Source organism: Adelges cooleyi, unplaced genomic scaffold (assembly GCF_023614345.1).
Source record: "Adelges cooleyi isolate 19-005CV unplaced genomic scaffold, UGA_ACOO_1.1 ACOO_flye_CR_arks_rails_tigmint_CR_PRNA_651, whole genome shotgun sequence".
Taxonomy (NCBI): Eukaryota; Metazoa; Arthropoda; class Insecta; order Hemiptera; family Adelgidae; genus Adelges; species Adelges cooleyi.
In genome coordinates this window covers 10,137,187-10,158,010 of record NW_026096352.1, presented here as the reverse complement: position 1 = coordinate 10,158,010, position 20,824 = coordinate 10,137,187, and the positions used below count along the sequence as shown (strand labels likewise).

At 32.4% G+C, this 20,824-nt stretch overlaps 2 protein-coding genes across 3 annotated transcripts in view; one reads left to right on the top strand and one right to left on the bottom strand.

Moving 5' to 3' along the window:
* The first annotated feature begins 959 nt into the window (after window positions 1–959).
* The window catches only part of LOC126844546 (neurexin-1a), a 181,698-nt gene continuing 161,833 nt past the window's right edge, over window positions 960–20,824 (top strand). For both annotated transcript variants that reach the window (XM_050582823.1, XM_050582822.1), the window contains exon 1: window positions 960–1,574. The gene's annotated coding sequence lies outside the window, so the exon portion shown is untranslated. The remainder of the gene's footprint in view (window positions 1,575–20,824) is intronic.
* On the bottom strand, window positions 17,679–19,391 carry LOC126844810 (cytosol aminopeptidase-like). The gene is made up of 2 exons (XM_050583228.1): window positions 19,382–19,391; window positions 17,679–19,234 (listed from the first exon to the last, which is right to left on the bottom strand). Exons 1-2 carry the CDS (start codon window positions 19,389–19,391, stop codon window positions 17,679–17,681), a joined length of 1,566 nt encoding a protein of 521 aa, XP_050439185.1.

Sequence of the window (20,824 nt, the reverse complement as noted above, 5' to 3'; positions counted from 1 at the left end):
ACTCACCATTTTAGAGTTATAGAACGTTAAAATTGTAAAATATATCTACTGTAAAGATAGTCCATAGGTCTCAATATACCTTAATATAGGTATTATGTTATTTGCGATACCTGGTTCTGTAAAAATACTTTGCTTGAGAATTTTTTCTTGTCGTATATTTGATTGTTCTGGTTGTTTTTTAACATAATAATAATATAAGAGTCGATATGGTGGTAACAATACGAGAACGACGACAACAATAATTCAAGTATTGTAACGATGACCGGCTTGGATATCGAACGCGATGCGCCGCCCGACTATACGGTCACGCACGTGTATCGCCACCGACCCCCTTTGTTACTCTTAGTTTAGTGCTTACCGTTTGTGTGTTTGTAATTGTTTATTTATTTGTGTGTGTGTGTGCGTGTGACGACGAATTGTCTAGCCAGTCGTCTCCGTTGAACGCATTTATTGCGCTTTAAAAAATACAAACAATTAAACAGCAAATACATTTATTTTCGAGCAGTAAAAAATAGAAAAAATTTAGAGAGGAACAAGAAGGGAATTATAATATTATGCACGATAATAAAATTATCGTAAAAAAGAAAAAGCAAAAAAAAAAGGCCGTTTCGACGACGTCGTTGAAATGCCGCCGTATTGTAGGTGGGGCGCTTGAGGGCGCTGCCCTCGCCCCGAGATCAGTAATAAAAAACCCTTCGGCGCCGCCTACCTCGCCGTCTTCCTTTATAACAGACCGTCGCGCCCTCTTCTTTTCACTCCTGTCCATCTAACCCGCGGTGAGCGGGTAAGCCCCGTCACCACCAGCGTGTCCACCGTAGGGCCGGGTGAGCGTTATGTTTGGCGGCTCACTGGATAGGGGTGTAACGGTATGGGCGGGGAGGGAAAAAGCGCCGTACTACGGCGGCCTGAGCGTGGCGACTGGCGTGTGCGTGGTGCAGTGTACTTTGCGGCGCCGTCGAAGTTGCCAGCGTGCATTCCACGTTACGTACGCCGCGTGATTATATACATTTAGACATTTATTATATAAATATTTTTTCGCATAGACATTCTTCCTTTAATCTCGGCGTTTGATACGCAGTGGTACAATTTTTTTTTTTTCGCAATCGATCCGCTTGAGTATTATTATTAATTATCGTCATCGTTAATTTTTCCATTGTCAATTTATCATATATTCGCCTCGGCACTGACGTCTCGTGTCGAACCGGCCGAAAGTTCGTAACCGTTAAGCCGGTAACCGTCGTCTTGATCGCCCGGCCCGCGCGAATTTCATTCATAAGACCGGCCGGCCGGCCACCCTCCGCCGTCGACGATTCACTGCTACTGGTACTACTACTACTACTACTACTACTACTACTACTACTACTACTACTACTAACCGCATTTCTGCGAATTCCATCTCGGTCCTGATAGTAAACAAACTGCTTCTCTCTCTTTCTTTCTTTCGTTCTGTACATTTACATTTATGAAGTTTGGATAGTTTATTCTTACAGCTGTCTTACTCGGTCAAATTGTAACGATTTTGACGAAATTGGTAAAAAACGAATGGGTGATCGTTATTGCCTTGAATTTTAAGGGTGAGTAACATTTTATTTAGTCATCCAACTATTTATTCGTAGTAAACCTATCCTATTTGTTAAGTATATTTTCTCAAATTAAAAATGAAAATGTGTACAAATACGTTTTATTTTTTGTATGTCAAAAAAGATTTAACTATTTTAAAAAAAATTTAGTCTAATGATATGAATACTTTTAGCTTATAGTTTAATAGTAAAATGTAGAATTTGACAGGAATGTATTTTGAGCCACTGATTGTAAGTATACATTTAAAGAAATAATAATGATAAACAATGCGAAATAACGGTTTTGATGGACCACGTTTGTGTCTTACCTCGTAACGTTCTAATCACGTGTTACTGTTTTCCCGCGTGTTTTCGTCTACGTTATCATTTTTAAGTCGTTCCGTCATTGTTTTTTTACCTCTGTAAGATTTATTATATCTTCAGTATTTCATCGGCAGATTGTTATAATGTTGAAAAAATAATAGTTGACCGTTGGATAGAAAGTGCACCATAGACTGACGGTTTTAAATGATATTTTAGTTTAAAAATTACATTTTTGTTAAGCTATACGCAGAAACATTTGTAACTAAACATGTAGTTACTAAATTAATTTAATAACATTTTAATCATATACTATTAGACTTCTATTTTACATTTAAACGACTAAGATTTTTGTTGCGGGTCGGCGTTTGATTAATAATACCTTTTTGTTTGCTAATAATATAATTATGAAATCATTTCCGTTGTACTTTTTGTTAATCAAGTTTTCTTATTGGTCATTCAAATAACGTACCTCAAAACTTTACTTTTCGTTATTTATCTACAAACTAATTCATTCACCTATCATTTTGTGTTCATCAATTACATGTATTAATATATATATATATATATATATATATATATATCTTACATTGTATCACATTTTACTTTTTATGCTAAACGGCACCTTGAGAAAAAAAATTCTTCCTACTAATGGTGAAATGGCAAATCTAAATCCTTATTTATATCAGAAGAAAACTCAACGATAAGAAGTCTTTTTCCATAAAATGTGTGTCTAGTGTCTACACTTGTAGAATAAAAAAGCGTTTTTGGCTAAAATAGTGACTTATGGGGTTCCTTAATTCAACTAATTACTTATTACCATTGATAATAAATAATACAGATAATACAGCCCACTGGCATGTATTTTTTGCTGCGCGTTGCTTAATTGTGCCGTTGTAGAGCGCTTTAAACTGTTTTTAACACGCTTATTAGTTAAGGCGGTAGGTACCGTGAGCGCTGACGATCGTCGCGCAAGCGCACTACGTCGTTCCTGGCTGTATTGCGCTTGCGCGACGATCGTCAGCGCTCACTGTACCTACCGCCATAACTAAAAACAGTATAAAGCGCTCTACAACGGCAACAATTAAGCAACGTGCAGCTATAAATACATGCCAGTGGACTATCTATATTATTTATAATCAATGCTATTGCTAATAACCGATTAACACTTATTCTAAACAGTTAACTTGCTCTATACCTCTCAAATCAAAATTAAGCTCTACAAATGAGTTATCTTCAATTCTAAAAAATATAATTGGATTTCCCTAATTCAACTCTCTGATTATAGTTTTGTATCAGTTGTCTATTCTTTCTGAGTACTTATTTTACGTTGTCGCGTTTTTAGTAATAAAGGTCCTTTTGGGAAATCTGAGACATTAGTATTCAGTGGTTTTCTACATACTTTGTTTAATTATAATTAAAGATAAATTCATAACCAAGATCCCGGATAAAGTTCCGGGAAAAAATCACATTTTATTCGTTACAAAAATTTATATTTGACTTAGTATGGGCGCCCGGAAAGGGGGAGGCAAGACGGGGCATTAGCCCCCCCTTCAAATGTAATTTTGAAAATTTTAACTTTAATTATTGTTTAAATAACAATAAGTTTTTATTTATTAACGAATAAAATATAGTATATTATAATTGTGACATATTTTGTTGTTTGCAAAGAATAAACTTTTTTTTTATGTACTTTTTGGCGTTTGATTTCATTATTGTGGGCGCCCATGCTTTTAGCTAAGCAATCTTTATTTATCCCCGTATGCTATTGAGCTTATTAAGTATATTAAAAATAAAATTATAGCTTCCTAAAATAATTTATTTTTTTTCTAAAATTCGAAATTTTAGAACTGGACAACTGTTTTAGACAATAAAAAAAGAAGTTAAAAATACTTTTTTTGGCTGAGTTGTTTTCCTATTATACTTTTTCTGAAACAAATATAATTTTTTATAATTCAATGCTATAATATGCGTGGTACAATTTTAACTTTCTTTTTAAACTTTCATGATTAATTTTATCATTGAAAGCAAGAAAATTACAGTTGTTTAGTTAAATTCAAATGCGTTTAATAGACGCGCAATAATCTGGCGAAGGTGTAGTTAACATGGCAAACGGACAAGGTTTACAGGTATAATTTGAAAGAAGACATGAATTTAAAGCCAAAAAGGGTATCAACTGCTGTGTGCTGTTGCTTGTTCCTGCTGATTGTAGCAAAACCAGGACTACTATGTAACGCGGCCATTAACTCACAGCTTCACGTCCCAAAGCAGGACGTTGTCTCCAACAAAACTTATATTGGACCATTAGTTTTGCTAATAAGGGGACACATTGGCATCTTTTGGTTATTTCTATAAGCAATTTAATATGATGACATGATATCATGGTTTAAACGGACAAAACTAGGCACAGATAACTGATTTCTTTATTGGATGGTGCTAATATTATTAACAAACAGTAACCTAGTAATCAAACCTAATTACCAATTTTACACGATACTGATTACTGATGCCAAATAACAAGACGGATATCGTTTGTAATACAACTGATCTGTGTTCATATTCTACATTTAAAACATATTAGTTTAAAATTTATCACAAAACGTTAAACAATTGTTTAATAATATTCTTGAGTTTTAATCGCATTAACAGTTGGAAAATTAAGTAGATGAAATATCTTCATTTTACCAGTTTTTTAATTCAATGTTTTTGTCGACGAATATATATTTTTAAGTACCTACTAAACGTATGTTTACTGTTATTATTTAATATAGACTAAACATTCAGCTATATTTCTTTTATAATTAAACCAGGTTTTATATTTTTTCAATCTTGATTTTATTATTTTATTATAGTATATCATTGTGATTTCTTATATTAATTATTATACACAATGTTAAATTTATACATTTTCTATATAGAATTAACTTCTATTCAAAAAAAAAACAATACCTCTAGTGGGGAGAGGAGATGGGCATTTACAATCATGGCATTCTAGCTCTCCCTTTTGTATACACCTTTGGGACGAACGATTTAAGGGTTGGGATGAAATTAAAATGAATACATTAATTCGATCAATGTGATGATGCAAACAGAGCGTGATATTTCTTTTCACGCTTTTAAATAGGGCCCGTACTCTGTTGTAAGCGGTTTGCCAGGCGCTTATGTAGTTGTATGTAATAATGGCATGTTTTTGGCACTGGGGTTTTATTGCCACGGACGAGCAACATAAATTCACTCTAAATCGATGGTTTACAGCAGTCAAGAAGAGCCATTTTCTTTTATTTTATCGTTTTTACTTGACTGGACGGCACACGTGACCAATGGATTTATTATTTAAGTTCTCTTTCCTTGTGGTCAGCAACAGAAAAATGTTTATGCGCGCTGGTGTGATTTTTGCAAAATTTACAAAATGCCTTAACACCACAAAACAAATGGTTCCCGTTGAGTTGTCATAAGGGTCTAGGAAGGTCTAAAACTGTCTATAAGTGTCTGATGCTCGAGCTCAGGCCGTCCTGAAAACCTGCTAGGCAGTGGACATTCGAAAGCCTATAAATTGACATAGGTACATCTTTCCAGACCCTCATGGAAACTTCTATTTTGTGTGCTGCTAGGGTCCATATTTATCGGTCCTCCTTAAAATCTGTTATCGCTAGGGCATTAACTAGTAACGTTTTACAGTAATCAAATTTCCAAGTATCGGTATTCTTTAACTAAAATGAGTTATTGTATCTCTTAAACGTGTCAAAACCAGCACAGAAAATAAGTTAGGTATTTTATTGTTTCCAGTTTAAATGCAACGTTTAAAAGTTTTCCAATTATTCGGAAGTCATGTAACTGGACAGGTTATAGTTAAGTTTATAAACGTTTAAGTAAATAGAGTCCATTTTAGTTTAGTTGATTTCTTGAGTATTTCCCTCGGTTGTGTCTAATTCGGCCAGTATACGCTATTTTGCGTTGAAGTGTTGAAGAAAAGATTTAAAGTGTTCTTAGTAAAACCGAGAAAAGTTCTTTTGCCTCCAGTGAATAAAATTTTGTGTGTTCGTCTAGATGTTTGTTCTCATTCTGAAATTATAATAACCGTCTCTTTTATTACTTTCAAGTGTAAGCTTGAGCGTTCTGAAAGTGTATTATGGCAGAAATGCCCACGTGAACGGCGTTTTATCCTTAGATTTTGGACTGTCTTGTGTAAACTATAGAATATAGATGTATAAAAGTATACATAAAACACTATTATTTCGATATTGCATGTCGTTTCGTGCGCCGGGTCGCACTGAATTAGTGTTATATGTTTTTTCGTGACGTTGATTGAACGTGTGTTATCGTTTTCTGACACGTTTTTAACATCTTTATGCGTACTTACTGTTTAACCCGCAACTAACGCTTAATTACACAGGGGTGTAAAAAATATAATAGTATACAATCCCATCACCTAGTGCTCCAGAGTTTGAATACAAATTATAACGATTTCTTTAAAAGATAATCAAGTGTCTTTGCGTTTAGAAAAACATTATACCGGGAACACTTAAGTTTTTTGTTCGTTTTCGGCGTAAAATGTGATTTTACAAAATATTTATCGTAGTGGTAGGTATGCCTCGAGCTAAGAAAAAGGTTTCGTCGCCACCAGAACGACTTAAAGTCCTAGTGAGCTAACCTTTTAGAAACTAGTATTCTAGAGAAATTGTATTGTAGCAGAGAAAAAATATATATCAAAGAGTGTTTTCCTGTAGACAGGCCTTATACGTAGCATAGAGTATTGCCTTGGGCCATTTTGCGAGTTTTTTAAATAATATTTTGGCTATTGTTCGGCTAAGGTTACCTATTTTTCTTAACGTTGCCAAAAGAAAACAAGCCGAATAACTATTTGTCTAGAACGTTGTGTGGAGACCTTAATAATAATTTAGTATTGCATTACCGCAATTGATACCCGACGTCAGTGGCGCCAAAAATTGTACATTGTATCTATGAATCACCCCCAGTCCTGAATATTAAATGGGGAAAAATCAAACATAATTGCCACAATTTTGAATTAGGTTACTTGATTTTGACGATGCAAAAATGTGTGAGCAACACAATAATATATCCATGTATTGTTTAGTGTTAATTGAAAAAATACTATAATTACGTCATAAATACTAAAATCAGCAAATTTGACAGTCTACGTGAATTAATTTACCTTACAAAAATAATACGTGTATCAATGTTTTGTTTTGTTTAAATATGAAATTGGCCTCTTATGACCAGAGTCGTAGATACAGCAATGAAAAAACATATATAAGACTATCGACTGAAGTTTAAAAAAGTACAACGAAATTTTATATACATTGAGAATATTATTATTGTGTATATTAATAATTAGCAAACTTAATCTATACCATATCGATTATAATTATTATTATTTGTGTATGTGGAAAATTAAAAAAACCAATAAACTTGTTTTGGTTATGGCGCTAATATGTCATTTAACTGAAATAGGTTGACTCAATATTCATAACTAAAGTACGGCAACCGTTGGTTTGCCGAATATATCAAACAATAAAATACGAGGAGAAAAATGTAGTGAAAAACCACAATAGGTATCTTTCATTAATATTTAAGTATAGTATACAGCGACAGCCACGCCCTGTAACAAACATGCCATAAAATTGGATTCAGTGTAATAATATGGTTACTATGACTATAACGATGCTTTAGTCGTTTTACCTCTATATATAATATAATACACATTTAGGGTACTTTGAAAAATGGTCACGGACGTCAAGCAAATTAAAGTGATATATACTATTCTGAATTATAGAACAACAACAAAAGAATTTGTATAGTTAGTTTAAAATTTAAGAAGATATAGGAATTTGTTTTTTTATACTATATACAGCAAAATTTACCATTTGAAGTGGCGTCTATCTTCCTTTCTTTTAAAATCATTTTACATATTATGTTCAACTCTCCCACTTGGGATTTTATTTTGGAGAGGGCTAACCGTTGATTTATTAAAATTAAAAAAGTCACTTACTGTATTGTTATTAATAATTTATATTTCCTAAAATTTCGGAGAGGGCTTTAGCCTCCTTAGGCCGTACCTTGAATACGCCACTGTTTAATCACGTTATTAAAATTTTCTTTATTCTTCTTTCTCTTGTTATTATTATTTTCTCTCCCACATGAAATGTCTATAGGGTGAAGGAAGGTATTTTCGTGGCATAAGCAAATTCTTAAAACACAGTTATTTTAACAATCAGTGTGATTTTCAAGACAATTTTCTAATAAGGAATTACGCGATACGATCAACAAACTATATCACGAAATTGCTTATGCCACGAAAATACCTTCCTTCACTCTACATAGTTATAGGTATATTTATTTTTAATTTTTTTTAAATTCCATCTTGACTAAGTCATTCTATAGATCCTGCACCGCTTATATCTTATACGCATATTTAAATTTATGTTCTTACTGTTGTTAATCTTTTTGGATCTACTTATTTTATATTCGAATCAAATAATTGTTTTACATTTATTTATTTGTAATCTTTTATACTAATTTAAATGAATAAACAATGTATAAGCTAGAACAAGTAAAAATTATAAAAGAAAGTATTGAGTTATATCTATTCTGGTTACAAGTTTGTAAATCGTGATTAGGGGTAAATCAATGGCTGGCGTTTAGCCTAACCATTTAAGTAATAGTGTAAATACTTTTTGTTTATTTTTAAAATTATTTTAGAGGCTTACAAACATGTAATGTTTAACGCTTTTATTTTTTAAAAATAATTACTATAAGAGGAAAAACTCTACAGCAGTTTTTAATATTATTAGTTAGTAATAAATATCAAAGGTATTCTTAAATTTCACTTAATTTAAAATACTTAAAAATAATTGATTGAGATTTGTTTTTAATTTGTCATCTTATATCTACATCATCATATTTTTATAATTAAATGATAGTCATAGTATCATAATTGTTTATAATTTAAAATAATATTATAATACAACAATATTACAATAATATTGTATTATAATCAATGGTATTACCGTAAAAACATACTGGTTTTATAGACAATAAAACTAGACAGGTCACCGGGAATTTCCTTATTTCTCGATTCAACCCTTCGGAAGTGATTGACGTTTGAAAATTGTACTATCAAGTTGAAGAGGAATAAAAAAAATGTGTCGAAAAACTGGTGACAGAAAAGAAAGATTAAGTGCAAGATGAGATAAGACGTTTGAACCACGGTGAGCATTATCTACATTCCGGTCGTTATGGAAATGGAATGGTTTTATTTTATGGAACAACGTTAATAAGGTTTAAGGGTATTTTAAAAAAAAAATATATATTTATTTTATGCGTATACTTTTTGGCTGACACGGTGTTTCTAAATGATCATAAATCCGTATTATCCTTACTCGTTTTCATCGTCGGTCGGGCGTAACGGCTCGCACAGCGTTTAGCATATTATATCTAACGCATAAGCACAATGCCTTTGCCTGTTTTTGAGTATACGTGTAGGTATGTGTATATATGTCGTCTGTGTAAATATTACGTCCTCTATCCTCCGCATTGGAACACAGATTAATTTATCATTATTATCACTATTATTATTAATGTATACAATATAATTGTTAATATTGTTCTTGTCGTGACGTTGCCGGTTATGTCTACTCATACTGTCGACCTCAGCAATGCCTATGCTGGCAAAAGCAATATTTTAAACAATATCCGGTTTTTGGTTTGTCTATCGTCTTTGCAGTGTTTTACAATTTACACATATACTAAGTCAGCTGTACAACCTTAAAACACAGTAACCATCATTCTTATCAAAATATACTTTTTTTATATAGTCCTTGGTACTAAAACACGCTTAATTTTTCTAAAATATTCTCTTTGAAAACACACAATTACTTCAGGAGTTATCACAAAGTGAAGTAACACAGTTACATAACTGTGGAAAAATAAAAAGTTAAAAAAAAAAATGGTTCTCCTATAAAATTATGATAAATACAGATACTGTATACGTTGTACAGCTGTAGTATAGAAAATATTACATTTTACTTAAGCAAATATTTCATTCAAGTTATTACTGATTAAAAAAAGAATAACGTTTATAATGTATCTACGGATGTATACTGTTTATTTTTGGCGAAGCTCTGTTCAAAACTCGTCGGTTTTATATCCTCTTACTTGCTGTTCAAATATGTTAACTGACTGTCCCTTCACATATTAAGGTATTTAAATAGGTACTTCTTAGTTGACTACGAGCAAACCTTAGTTTATCATACATCGTTGCTAAATTTGTCCGGCTCACTTCATAGACTTGACATTACTTGGGAGACAAATATCGAGACTGCCCGTGAGTTTAACCATTATTTCGTGTTTTAAATAAAGGCCAATTGACTAATTTAAACCTAACCTGACCATGGTGCATCTCCAGTAGGTCTAATACTTGTCTATTTTTTTTTAAACTGTACAGAAAATATGAATAAAAGTAAATATAACATGATCCGCTTACTAAAATATTACTTATACTAATGAATAATTCCCTCGGTCTATTGACATTTCACTACAGCCTGTTTCTACGGTATATTTAACTTTTGGTTAAAAAATAAAATAAAAGTTGACTGTAATAATAAATAGTAAAGTGTAATAAAAGTTTAAAGAGCTTAAAAAAATTTTTAATTATTTTTATTACCCGGAGAGGATGTATTTTTAATGGCAATATTTTGTCGAAAATTCGGTTCATCTAGAAATTTAAACATTTCAACAACTAGGTTAACCATGCTAGAAGTAAAATAGTCGTTTGATGTTTTTAACCGAGTCCTTTCGGAAGGGCCTTGGATATGTTAAAAATCGTTTAAAGAATAATATACAATTTATTCAAATTAGTCTTTAGCGTTGTACAGCGCACTTGGATTGTTAGAATGTGGAGTATAAATAATTTTAACTCGTATACAGTAGACAGACCTTTGTGGCGTAGCGCTCCGTTTCTGTATATGTATATTAATTATCATTAAACTAAGTGGTTACTATATCATTAAACTTACTATTCATCATTTCCCGACCACCTTGACTTTTATAGGCTATTAAATTAGAAATTCTTTAAATAAATGTACGCAAAAAATCATAAATTTAATACATTACTTTTTAAAAACAATTTTCATAATCGTTGCCAAGATAACTGAATAATATTTATATGCACATAATAAACAAAATTTTTAAAATATTTTTTTTTATTATTTCCATTAAGTTGATAACTTAATAAACATGAAACATTCTAAATAGATCCACTTAAGTGGCTCTAAACGCATTCGTTTGGGCATACGTATTGTAACGGTTTGAATACAAAAAGGGTTGCCGGCGAAATGATGTAAACCGCGACGGGTCCAAAGATATAAAAGTTAAAGTTTTAAAATAAAATTGTGACCAGAATTCCTACTCTGTCGGATTATCATTGAAAATGTTAATGTAACGGGGTTTACGGCTTGGCGAGCTGCGCGAAAAGTTTTAATCGAAACCAGAGCAATTGAATTGGGAAGCAAAAAATAATAAGCGAGCGCATGCGCTTCAAAACAAACATTGCATGCAAATGAAAGTTGGCCAAAGTTTAAAACGCGAGAACCGTTTTTTGTGATGTTTAATAAGTATTAAATAGTAATCGCTTTGTCTATGTATTAGCCATGAGACGTCTCAACATTTATCGCGGAAATCGTTATAGTTTGTAAACGGTTATTTCGGCCGAACACCCTTATTTGGACTTTTTATTAAACTCGGTCAATGAAACGTTTTATTGTATCAATAATCGCCGGCCGTGATACAATAACGTGATTATTTTATTTACGGAGTCCGACGAAAAAAAAACCTGAGTATATTTTCGCAACGATTGAATTATTCATCACCTAGGTGCACAAGGTTATTTTTTTAAATATCGAATAAATAATATAATATAATAATTTATTTAATCTAAATCGGAGAGATATCGGACTAGTATAAAATAATTTTACATTTACCTTGTTATTATTAGGTTAGGAACAGACACACACACAAAATAATTTTTCTTTAGATAACCTTAATACAAATTTAACGTGGTTAGTGGTATTCTAATTAAAATGAAAATTTATGGTCAACAGCTGTGTAGTTAATATGGAAGCTGTTTTAACAAATATGTATATATTTTGTGGAAATGGAAACGGCGGCGTTCGTTGGGCTTGTTGACACATATGTAGTGAAATTGCATACCTGGTGTGCCGTATCATGGAATTAAGTTCCGTTGCTACTCGGTAACAAACTACAAGAAATTCCAATAAGATTAAAAATATCCCCGGCACCGAGTACGACGAATTGACTTAGTGTTTATTTGGTGCTCTGGTCTTTTAAGTAGAAATTATATTAATAAAAAAATAATGAAAATATTTGTGTGCCATAACAAACAGTTTTCCGAATACCTCGCTTTTATTTAATTTAGAGCTAACAAATCAAAATAATTTCGTTTGTGTAATGCGTCAATACGTTTTAATCACCAAACATTTAACATGGAGTTTTCCTTTAAAAACATAAAGTAAAATCAAAATTATTGTGATTTATAACATGCTTTTTCCGAGTATGCGAATAAACGAATTTGTGCGCAAGAGGACTTTGTCGATCCACTCATTTACAACCACAATACCGCATTAAATATAAATTACACGCTGAAGATTACAACATTGGTAGTATTAAATTAACAATATAGGAACGACAAAGTCGGCAGAAGAGTAAACCGTCTTTCTGTGGTGTACATGTTGATCTTTGTACGATGCTGTACCATACCGCTAGCGATTAGAGCCAAGTTTGGATATCAGTTTGTGTTGAAGTCGTTCAAATGGGGATTTGGGTAAAGGAAAACTACATTTGTTGGTTGGTGTTTATCGTCAAATACACTAATAACAATTCATTTGCGAAATAGCAATTGTTTTAATTATTATTAGCATTGTTATGATAATAATTATTATTAATAGTAGGTACGTCAACATTTTTATGGAATATTAGGATAAATAAAAAATATTTAGGCGGTAACATAAAAAACTTGTTTGATTATAATTGAAAAAATGTACTTGGGTAATAAAACATACGTAATACTATAATATGTGTCTTAGATACATCATTTCAAAATAATTTGTGATGAGTTTAAAAAAATGGTATACTTAATGATTTCATACAATTATAATTGTATTAGATATATTATACCAAATTTAAACAGTTAAAATAAAATTGTAAATATATACCTTAACAATTAAACTAAATTTACAGAATTATATTAATTAAGGTGTAAATATTAAATAAGTAAATGTTTTTGTTAATTATAAATGTTGAGGGTATCAAGAATTAAAGTAATTTTCTATAATAAATAAATAACAGTAGCTAAATCAAAATAGTCTGAATAAAGTTCGTATACATTTATAAATAGACATAACTTAAGTTTTCAAACTTATATAACTTATAATCAATTTAGTTAAAACAGTTTTATTTTAAAATGCATTTTTTCATTTCAGAAAAGTTAATATGTGGGAATGTTACTTGTTTCGTCAAAAAAAAATCCAGACATGTAGTAATATAGACACATTTTTTGTAATTTGTTAAAATTAATATTTTTTTGGATTTAACATAAAAATCAAATATTAACTTTTGAAAAACAAAATTAGATATTAGCTTAAGGCATAAGAATGAGAAAAAATATATGTTTAATATTATTCATGCACTAAAAGAACCCAAGCACCAGAGAATAGATTAGTATGCAATAATGATTCCAATTTTAGAGTTCCGGTTAGGCATTAGATTCTAATGCCTAACCGGAACTCTAAAATTGTCTAATGATTAAACAATAACTTATTTCCATGAAAACATTACGCCGTTCACCATACACCCGCTAACTCTATTTAAACAACGCGGATGAAAATATAAAAATGGCCTTCTTCGGTGTTCAGATCCTTACACAAATATGTATTATTTAGAAATTGCCAACCCTGAAAAGCACAGAAAAAGCCAAAGAGAAAAAAATTTTTATTTATTCTCTACATAGCTTAAGTTTATCTAGCTTGAACACATTTTAAGTAACATCACTTTCTAGGGTTTTGTTATTATTATTTGGAATTACTGGAATACATGTAATCTATAATCTGAAAATTCGGGGTCGTAAACGGTGGGGTCAGAGACGTTTTAAAGGCGCCCCGGGCCCGACATATTCCGGGGGCCTTATAATACTTAATTATGATATATACATTTTTTAACACATAATATATTATTATTTATTTATTAAATATTATATTTTTAAGTAAAAAGTGTATTTTTGATTGAATTTCTATTACTTACTGTTAGCTTCGATGCGGAGCTGAGAAGGTATTGTTTTTACAATGATGTGTTTTTATTTTTTATTTTTATTTTTATTTTTGTGTCTGGACCCACGATATCTCGTAAACCGCTAAACCGATTTCTTCGTGTAGCAACTCTATAGATCAGAAATCATACCTATTAGGTACTTAACCGGGTCAAAAATTAAAAAAAGTCACTTACCCATCAAAATAAAAAAAAACCACTTAAAAAATGTACACATTTTTCAACTTAAAATTACGATGCTCTATAACTTTTTTAAAAATAGTCGTATATCGTATAATTACGATATATGGGTAACTATCACAGTACATTTTTATAGACAGACGATCAACCCTTACCGTACCCACCCTGCACAAGACTAAATATTAAATTTTAAGTACATTATTGCTGGTCCCACGATATCTTCTAAACCACTATAACTAGTTTGAACATACTATCCACAGATTCGCATCGAAGCGTTTAATAAAAAGTGATTTTATCACTTTCAGTTTTAATAAAATCTGTAGACCTGTGACCTCTCCGTCCCCACTATGACCCGACCCCACTGTACTGGCTTTTTTTGTTATTGTTTATTATAATTTCAAAATATACGGTCAACAAATACATAAATTAATATGTTTTAGAGTTAAAAAATAAATGTAATTCATTAAACAAAAACTAAAATAACTGTCATCAAAACTCTATTGATATAAATTTGTCAATTATTAAATACCTTTAATGGTTTCTTCCTAGCTTTTTCATTCGCAAATTCTTCTATAACATTTTCATAATCTACACTTGATAGTAGTTCATGTTCAATACTCATTAAAGATAGAAAAGGAGTTTAACCGTTCATAGCTCATAGTACTTCTAAGCTCTTCTTTAATTAAATTTAACTTAGAAAATTAACGTTCTCTACTACAGTTGGTAATCATCATTGATAAAAAAATTCTGAAAGATATTATTATGTTAGGAAATGTTTCTTCTAGTCTATTTGATTTTAAACATTTGTATGTACTATAAATAATGAATTCAGAAATTTCAAGTTCTGATAGATACGCTTTTAAGTGTATAAATTCTAAAATTAATTAATTTTCATTAATGTCAACATGATAATATTCTGCAAATGTTAGCAAAATAATGTACGTGTGTACAAATTGATCAATTTGTATTATTTTTGGGTATACAAAGCTAATTTTAATATTTTTTCGTTCGAGGTTTATATTAAAAACATTTTAAGAAAAAAAATATAAAACTATGATATTTAGTAAATAATGTAATTTATGTGAATTCGGGGCCCTTAAAATTTCGGGGGCCCATGCCTTAAGACGGCACTGGGTAGGGTGTAAAAAATGTTATGGAATATTTATGAATTCCGTTAAACATATATAATACTAATAAATATAAAGAAAACATAATTTATGTACAAACGGAACTTTTTAAAAATGTTTAAAGTGGAGGAAACGTGAACATAAAATATTATTGCGTCATATAACCACAAAATAGATGATAGCAGTAAGGTCACTTTAAATGTAAACAAAAAAGTGACGGCCATTTTGTGATGACCTATTTAGTGTTATAGTATGTTATATATATACACAAATAATAATAATCTGTAGAAATAACATTATAGTGGTGTAGTCTTGATACCCTTGAAGATGGCCGCCGCGTTTTTGTGTGATAAGTGGTTATTCGTATACCAACACAATTAACTATTGAATGAGAGTATAAACTTTCAAAGTAACAGAAGCTATAGCATTTAAAAAAAACAATTTTCAAAATATGTAACATATTAATATTATTTTAATCGTGCAGCACAATAGGTATATATAGTACAATTAACCTCTTACTAAACATATTCGCATGTTTAGTGTCTTAGGCCATTACAGTATTGACGCCTTTACATAAGTGGAACAAAAACAAAATAATAATAATTATAATTACAGAAAATCTGGACTTGTTTTGAAAAGTTAAAAACTAGATTAGGATTCAGCAAGAAAATCATATGATAAAATAGATGTTCTTGTTGCAAAAACCTTTTTATGACTAGATTTCCTGTGATAACTTCATATATTAAACTTGTTATGTGGTGTTGTACAATTTTTGTGCTTGTGGCTATAACACCACTTTGAGTTTCCCTCGTGGATATTCCCTATACCGCACCACAAATTATATTGCAACTCGAAAAGTTAACAAGAAGTTCTGATTGCCATTTAGACTATAGCGAGCACACTACCGAAATGGGTTGTATCATCAATATAGGCTAATATTATAGCGTGGAAAAAATGTTATTAGATAGAATAATAACGTTATTGGCGTCTGATAACATTATTTTCTACGCAGTAGATCAATTTGCCAAAACATAATAGTCTTTAACGCTATTGGCTAGGTTTCAACAATATTATCTAACTTCATCTTTTCTGATAAAAGAGTAATATCTTTAAACTAATATATCTGCTAGTTTTCATTAATATTTTTTTTGTAAGTGGGACGACCGCATTGTGTACATTTTTTTAAATTGGAAGCTTTAAACAATGATTATGAAGTGCTATAGATTTGCATAATATATTTTGAAAATTGTTTTCCTAAATGAATCCGTCTAATGCTGATCGGTGAAATGGTCGATAATATATTCTCAAATATTTTAAAGACTTTTAATATGATAAAATATGCTAAAACAAATTGTCTTAAAAAGTATCGCGGTAAGTCCATTAAAAATACAAGTTCATTTAATTTTGATTTAGAGACAAAGCAAAAAAATATGTATTTTACGATTCCCAGTATTTTTGGGGTCGTGTTTGTTATGTGTTGTCAAAAGTTAGATAGTATTCATCATTACGATAATGTCAAAATTAATATTTTAATATTAATATTAAGTATTTTGGTCAGTAAAAATATTTCTATAAACTAGTACCTTAAAGCATATATATCAGGAATTTGCACTAACATTTATTTTTGCCAAAGTTGTGTCCTTTTGTTTTTACTATAGTCTTAAATTCTTATAAATAGAAATCTACAAATATTGTTGAATTCTTTTTAGATTTCTTTTTAATCCTACGTATTTTTAATTAAAACTTCAATAGTGGTATTTTTACATTTAATGATAAATTTAGTTTCGAGTATTTCAAGTAAAAATATTTTCTAGAGTAGCTTTTAATATTTACTTTTTGAGTTTTTGTATAAGGCATATTGATAATTTAATATTTATAAAAAAGATTTTATATGAAACGTTTATATGACCACCGAAATTAAAAAAGACAAAAACCCGAAACATTAAAGACTTTGATTTTATGTCCGAATTTACTGTAAATCTTCTGACAGTGACTATACAAATCGTATTATAGTTCATAATATTATAATTCTATGTTACCCTAGGAAATACATACTTTATTATTTATAAACATACCAGACATATAGAAAAAATAAAAATGAAAAAAATTCAATTAACGACTGTAGGCGTCATTATTACTTCACTTTTTTACTCTGAGAGGAGACCATGGGTGTTTCTTGCGGACATACCCTCAGATAGACCATTTGCATTAGAGTTCTGGTGAAGCGGCCGGTGGCAAATGCGGTTCTAAGGTAAGGATATGTCACCTCGTCAGAGTTGCGGTACACGCCACCTATGTCTATGTGAGAGAATTCCATTGTGGGGTCGACCAGGAATTGGGCCGCATAAGCCGCGCTCTTACCCAGGTCGTCGGTGTCCATGCCACCTTCACCTAACACGGCCACATCGGCAATTTCTTCGGTGATCATCTTGACTTTTCGTTCGTATGACGGCAACATCCACGCACGGTCACCGGTGATGGCACCGGCTAAACTCAATAGCTTCCACGTGTCCAGCTTGTTGGTGAATAATGGCGCAGCTAGTTCACCAAACACCTTATGCGTAGCGTCGCTGAGCGCGTTTAAGTGTATGACGGCTTCCGGGTTCGTGCGGCATGCGTAAGTTAGCGCGTCGGCTACGGCCAACCGGCTAATGCACTTGGTGTTGTCCACGCTGACGAACTTTCCGTTGAGAGCCTTGAATGTGTCCGACGCTTTGATAGAGTTACCTGACGTGGCACTCTCGAACAGCGGTATATACGCGTACACATTGACGGGTAAACAGAGTTGCGCAATGCCCTTCATGAGGCCTACCAGCGTGGCGCCGGACGTGACGTGTCGTTTCTTGTTCGCCATGTCGTCGCAGCTGCGTACGCAAACGCTGCCGGTATCGTACGTGGTGGCGTGGCCGACAAACGCTAGAGGCTTTTGGTTTTTATCGGCGCCGCAGTAGCCGATGACAGCAAATAGAGGTGTCTCGCAAGATCCCTTTGACGCCTGTAGGATGCCGTGCATCTCATTGGATTCCAACCAGTCGCGGTCGTGCACGTCCACGGTTATTCCACACGGACCCAGCGCCTGTATGGTTTCTTTGGCAAAGTAGGTTGGCGTCAGTGTATTGGCCGGGATTTCGGTTAGCCGCCGGGACAGGTTTTGAGCGTCGGCGAAAATCGCACCTTGGATGAATAGTTTGCTGTCGCCTTCGTTGTACGGCTCGATGGTGCTATGCGTTCCCTGGTTGGCCGGCGACTTCAACGCTTCGAACTTCCACGCGGCCAGTGTGGCCGCCTCGGCCACTGTTTCCGGACTGTTCAGACCGTCGGCGAATATTTTGGCGCACTGTTGGTCGTCCTGCAGCAACACTACAGCCTTGCCGATGGCCCGCCTGATGTTCTCCTTTCCCATGTCCATTTGCTCGTTGTAGTCGTACCCGACGTCCTTGCTGCCGACGTTAGCCAACGCTATACTCATAAAGTCTGTGTCCAAGTTGTTGAATACGCGCGCATCGCCCACCGGCATCGAACTGGCGGCCAACAATTTACTTAGCGCGCCGCTCAGTCTGTCATCGAAATTCCTCGCTTCCTCGGATAACTCAAACGAACACTCGTTTCCGTAAACACCGAGCACTAAGCCATTGCGATGGCCGGTGTTCTTGCACTCAGTTGCGAACGTGTGACGACAATATTTTAAAACTGTACATCCCACAAGATTTTTTTTGTAAGCAAGCGTTTTCCGAAACAAACGAAAACAAACTGAATTCATAATATTAAAATATGCCTTCTGACAAAACGAGTGTCGCGTAGATGAATGAGAATTATCGTTTGGTATGAACCGTTTACCCGTTGCCATTGAGACATAATTTTCAGCTAGTCGATATCACTTCTCGTACAACAGCCATGAATAATCCAATAATGAATTGTATGATACAGTTATAAACATAACTGTATCATAGTGTTTTTCAGTCAGCAAAATTATTGTTCATTTCAACAACAGTGGTTGCCGACTGTCAGTTGACATTATTAAATACTGATAATGAAATCGTGATAATTAGTTCTGTGCCTTACGCCTTTTACGCCTTTCAACTAAATAAGCCATAATTACAGCTGGATTAGCATTACAATACAACAGACATATTAGCCAACTAAAAACAAAAATAATTGCGGTAGGTTAGTACCATTGGAGTTTTATTAAAAACGGCGAAATGTTAGATATCTAACCAATAGATATTTCTTAAAATAATTATATGATTTAAAAAAGGTATTTATTACTATTAAGTACTCATATAAATTGCCCAGTCTAAACTCGATACCAGACTTGTTTATGCGAGTTGCTTTATATTTGTTTAGATAAAAAAAAATTAAAGTCAAACAAAATCAGCGGACATTACAAAGGTTGAAGACAATGGCTGAATTTTTAAGTAAAATTAACTTTTGTTTATTAATAATTCTGATTCTGGTGATAATATGTTTAGTATTACAAATCAACATAAATTACTGACAGATCTTTAAATGCTGGTGAGATTTTTGTAAGTTTTATAATTTATGAGCACCAAGTGTAATTAAAACTAGGATTTTGGTTATTAAATAATATTATAACTATTATTGTCTAAATAATAAAACTAAGGCTGGTATTGATTTTGTTGGCTTTGCGGAAAAATACATAGCTAGACCAACTAAAATAATTATGGGTATATAGGGACAAATAATTGGATCAAGTAGTTATTTTAACTTAAAATTTAGGTGGTCGAACTGTTTCTTTAGTTATTCCAGCCATATATTTATTGTGTTACACGCACCCCCTATATTAACAATAATTTTAGTTGAAACTATGTATTTTTTTTTGTGTTCTTATGTTCATAATATAGTTTAAAAAATAAATACAATATTTTTATTTTTATTTTTTTTTTTTGCTTTACGCGCCATTTAGGCGCTTTGCAGCTTCTACCAAAGCTCTCCAAACTTCTCGATCCTCTGCATCCTCAATACTTGCTCCATTGTGTAATCTCTTCAGGTCGTCCTTAACTCGGTCCAACCACCGTTATCTTGGCCTTCCTACAGGTCATTTTTTATTTGGTTTGTTGATGAGTACCTGTCTTGTCAGTCCACCCTCTGCACGCCACACATGACCAGCTCTAACCTTTTCGACCTCAGAAAATCTTTTAAATTGGCTGTATTAAACAGACTGTTTACAGTCAGCGTTTTTTCTTCGCTCGTATACACTAGTATTGGGGTTTAATATAGGCCCATATATTTTTCTAAGTATTTTCCTTTCGAAAGCCAATA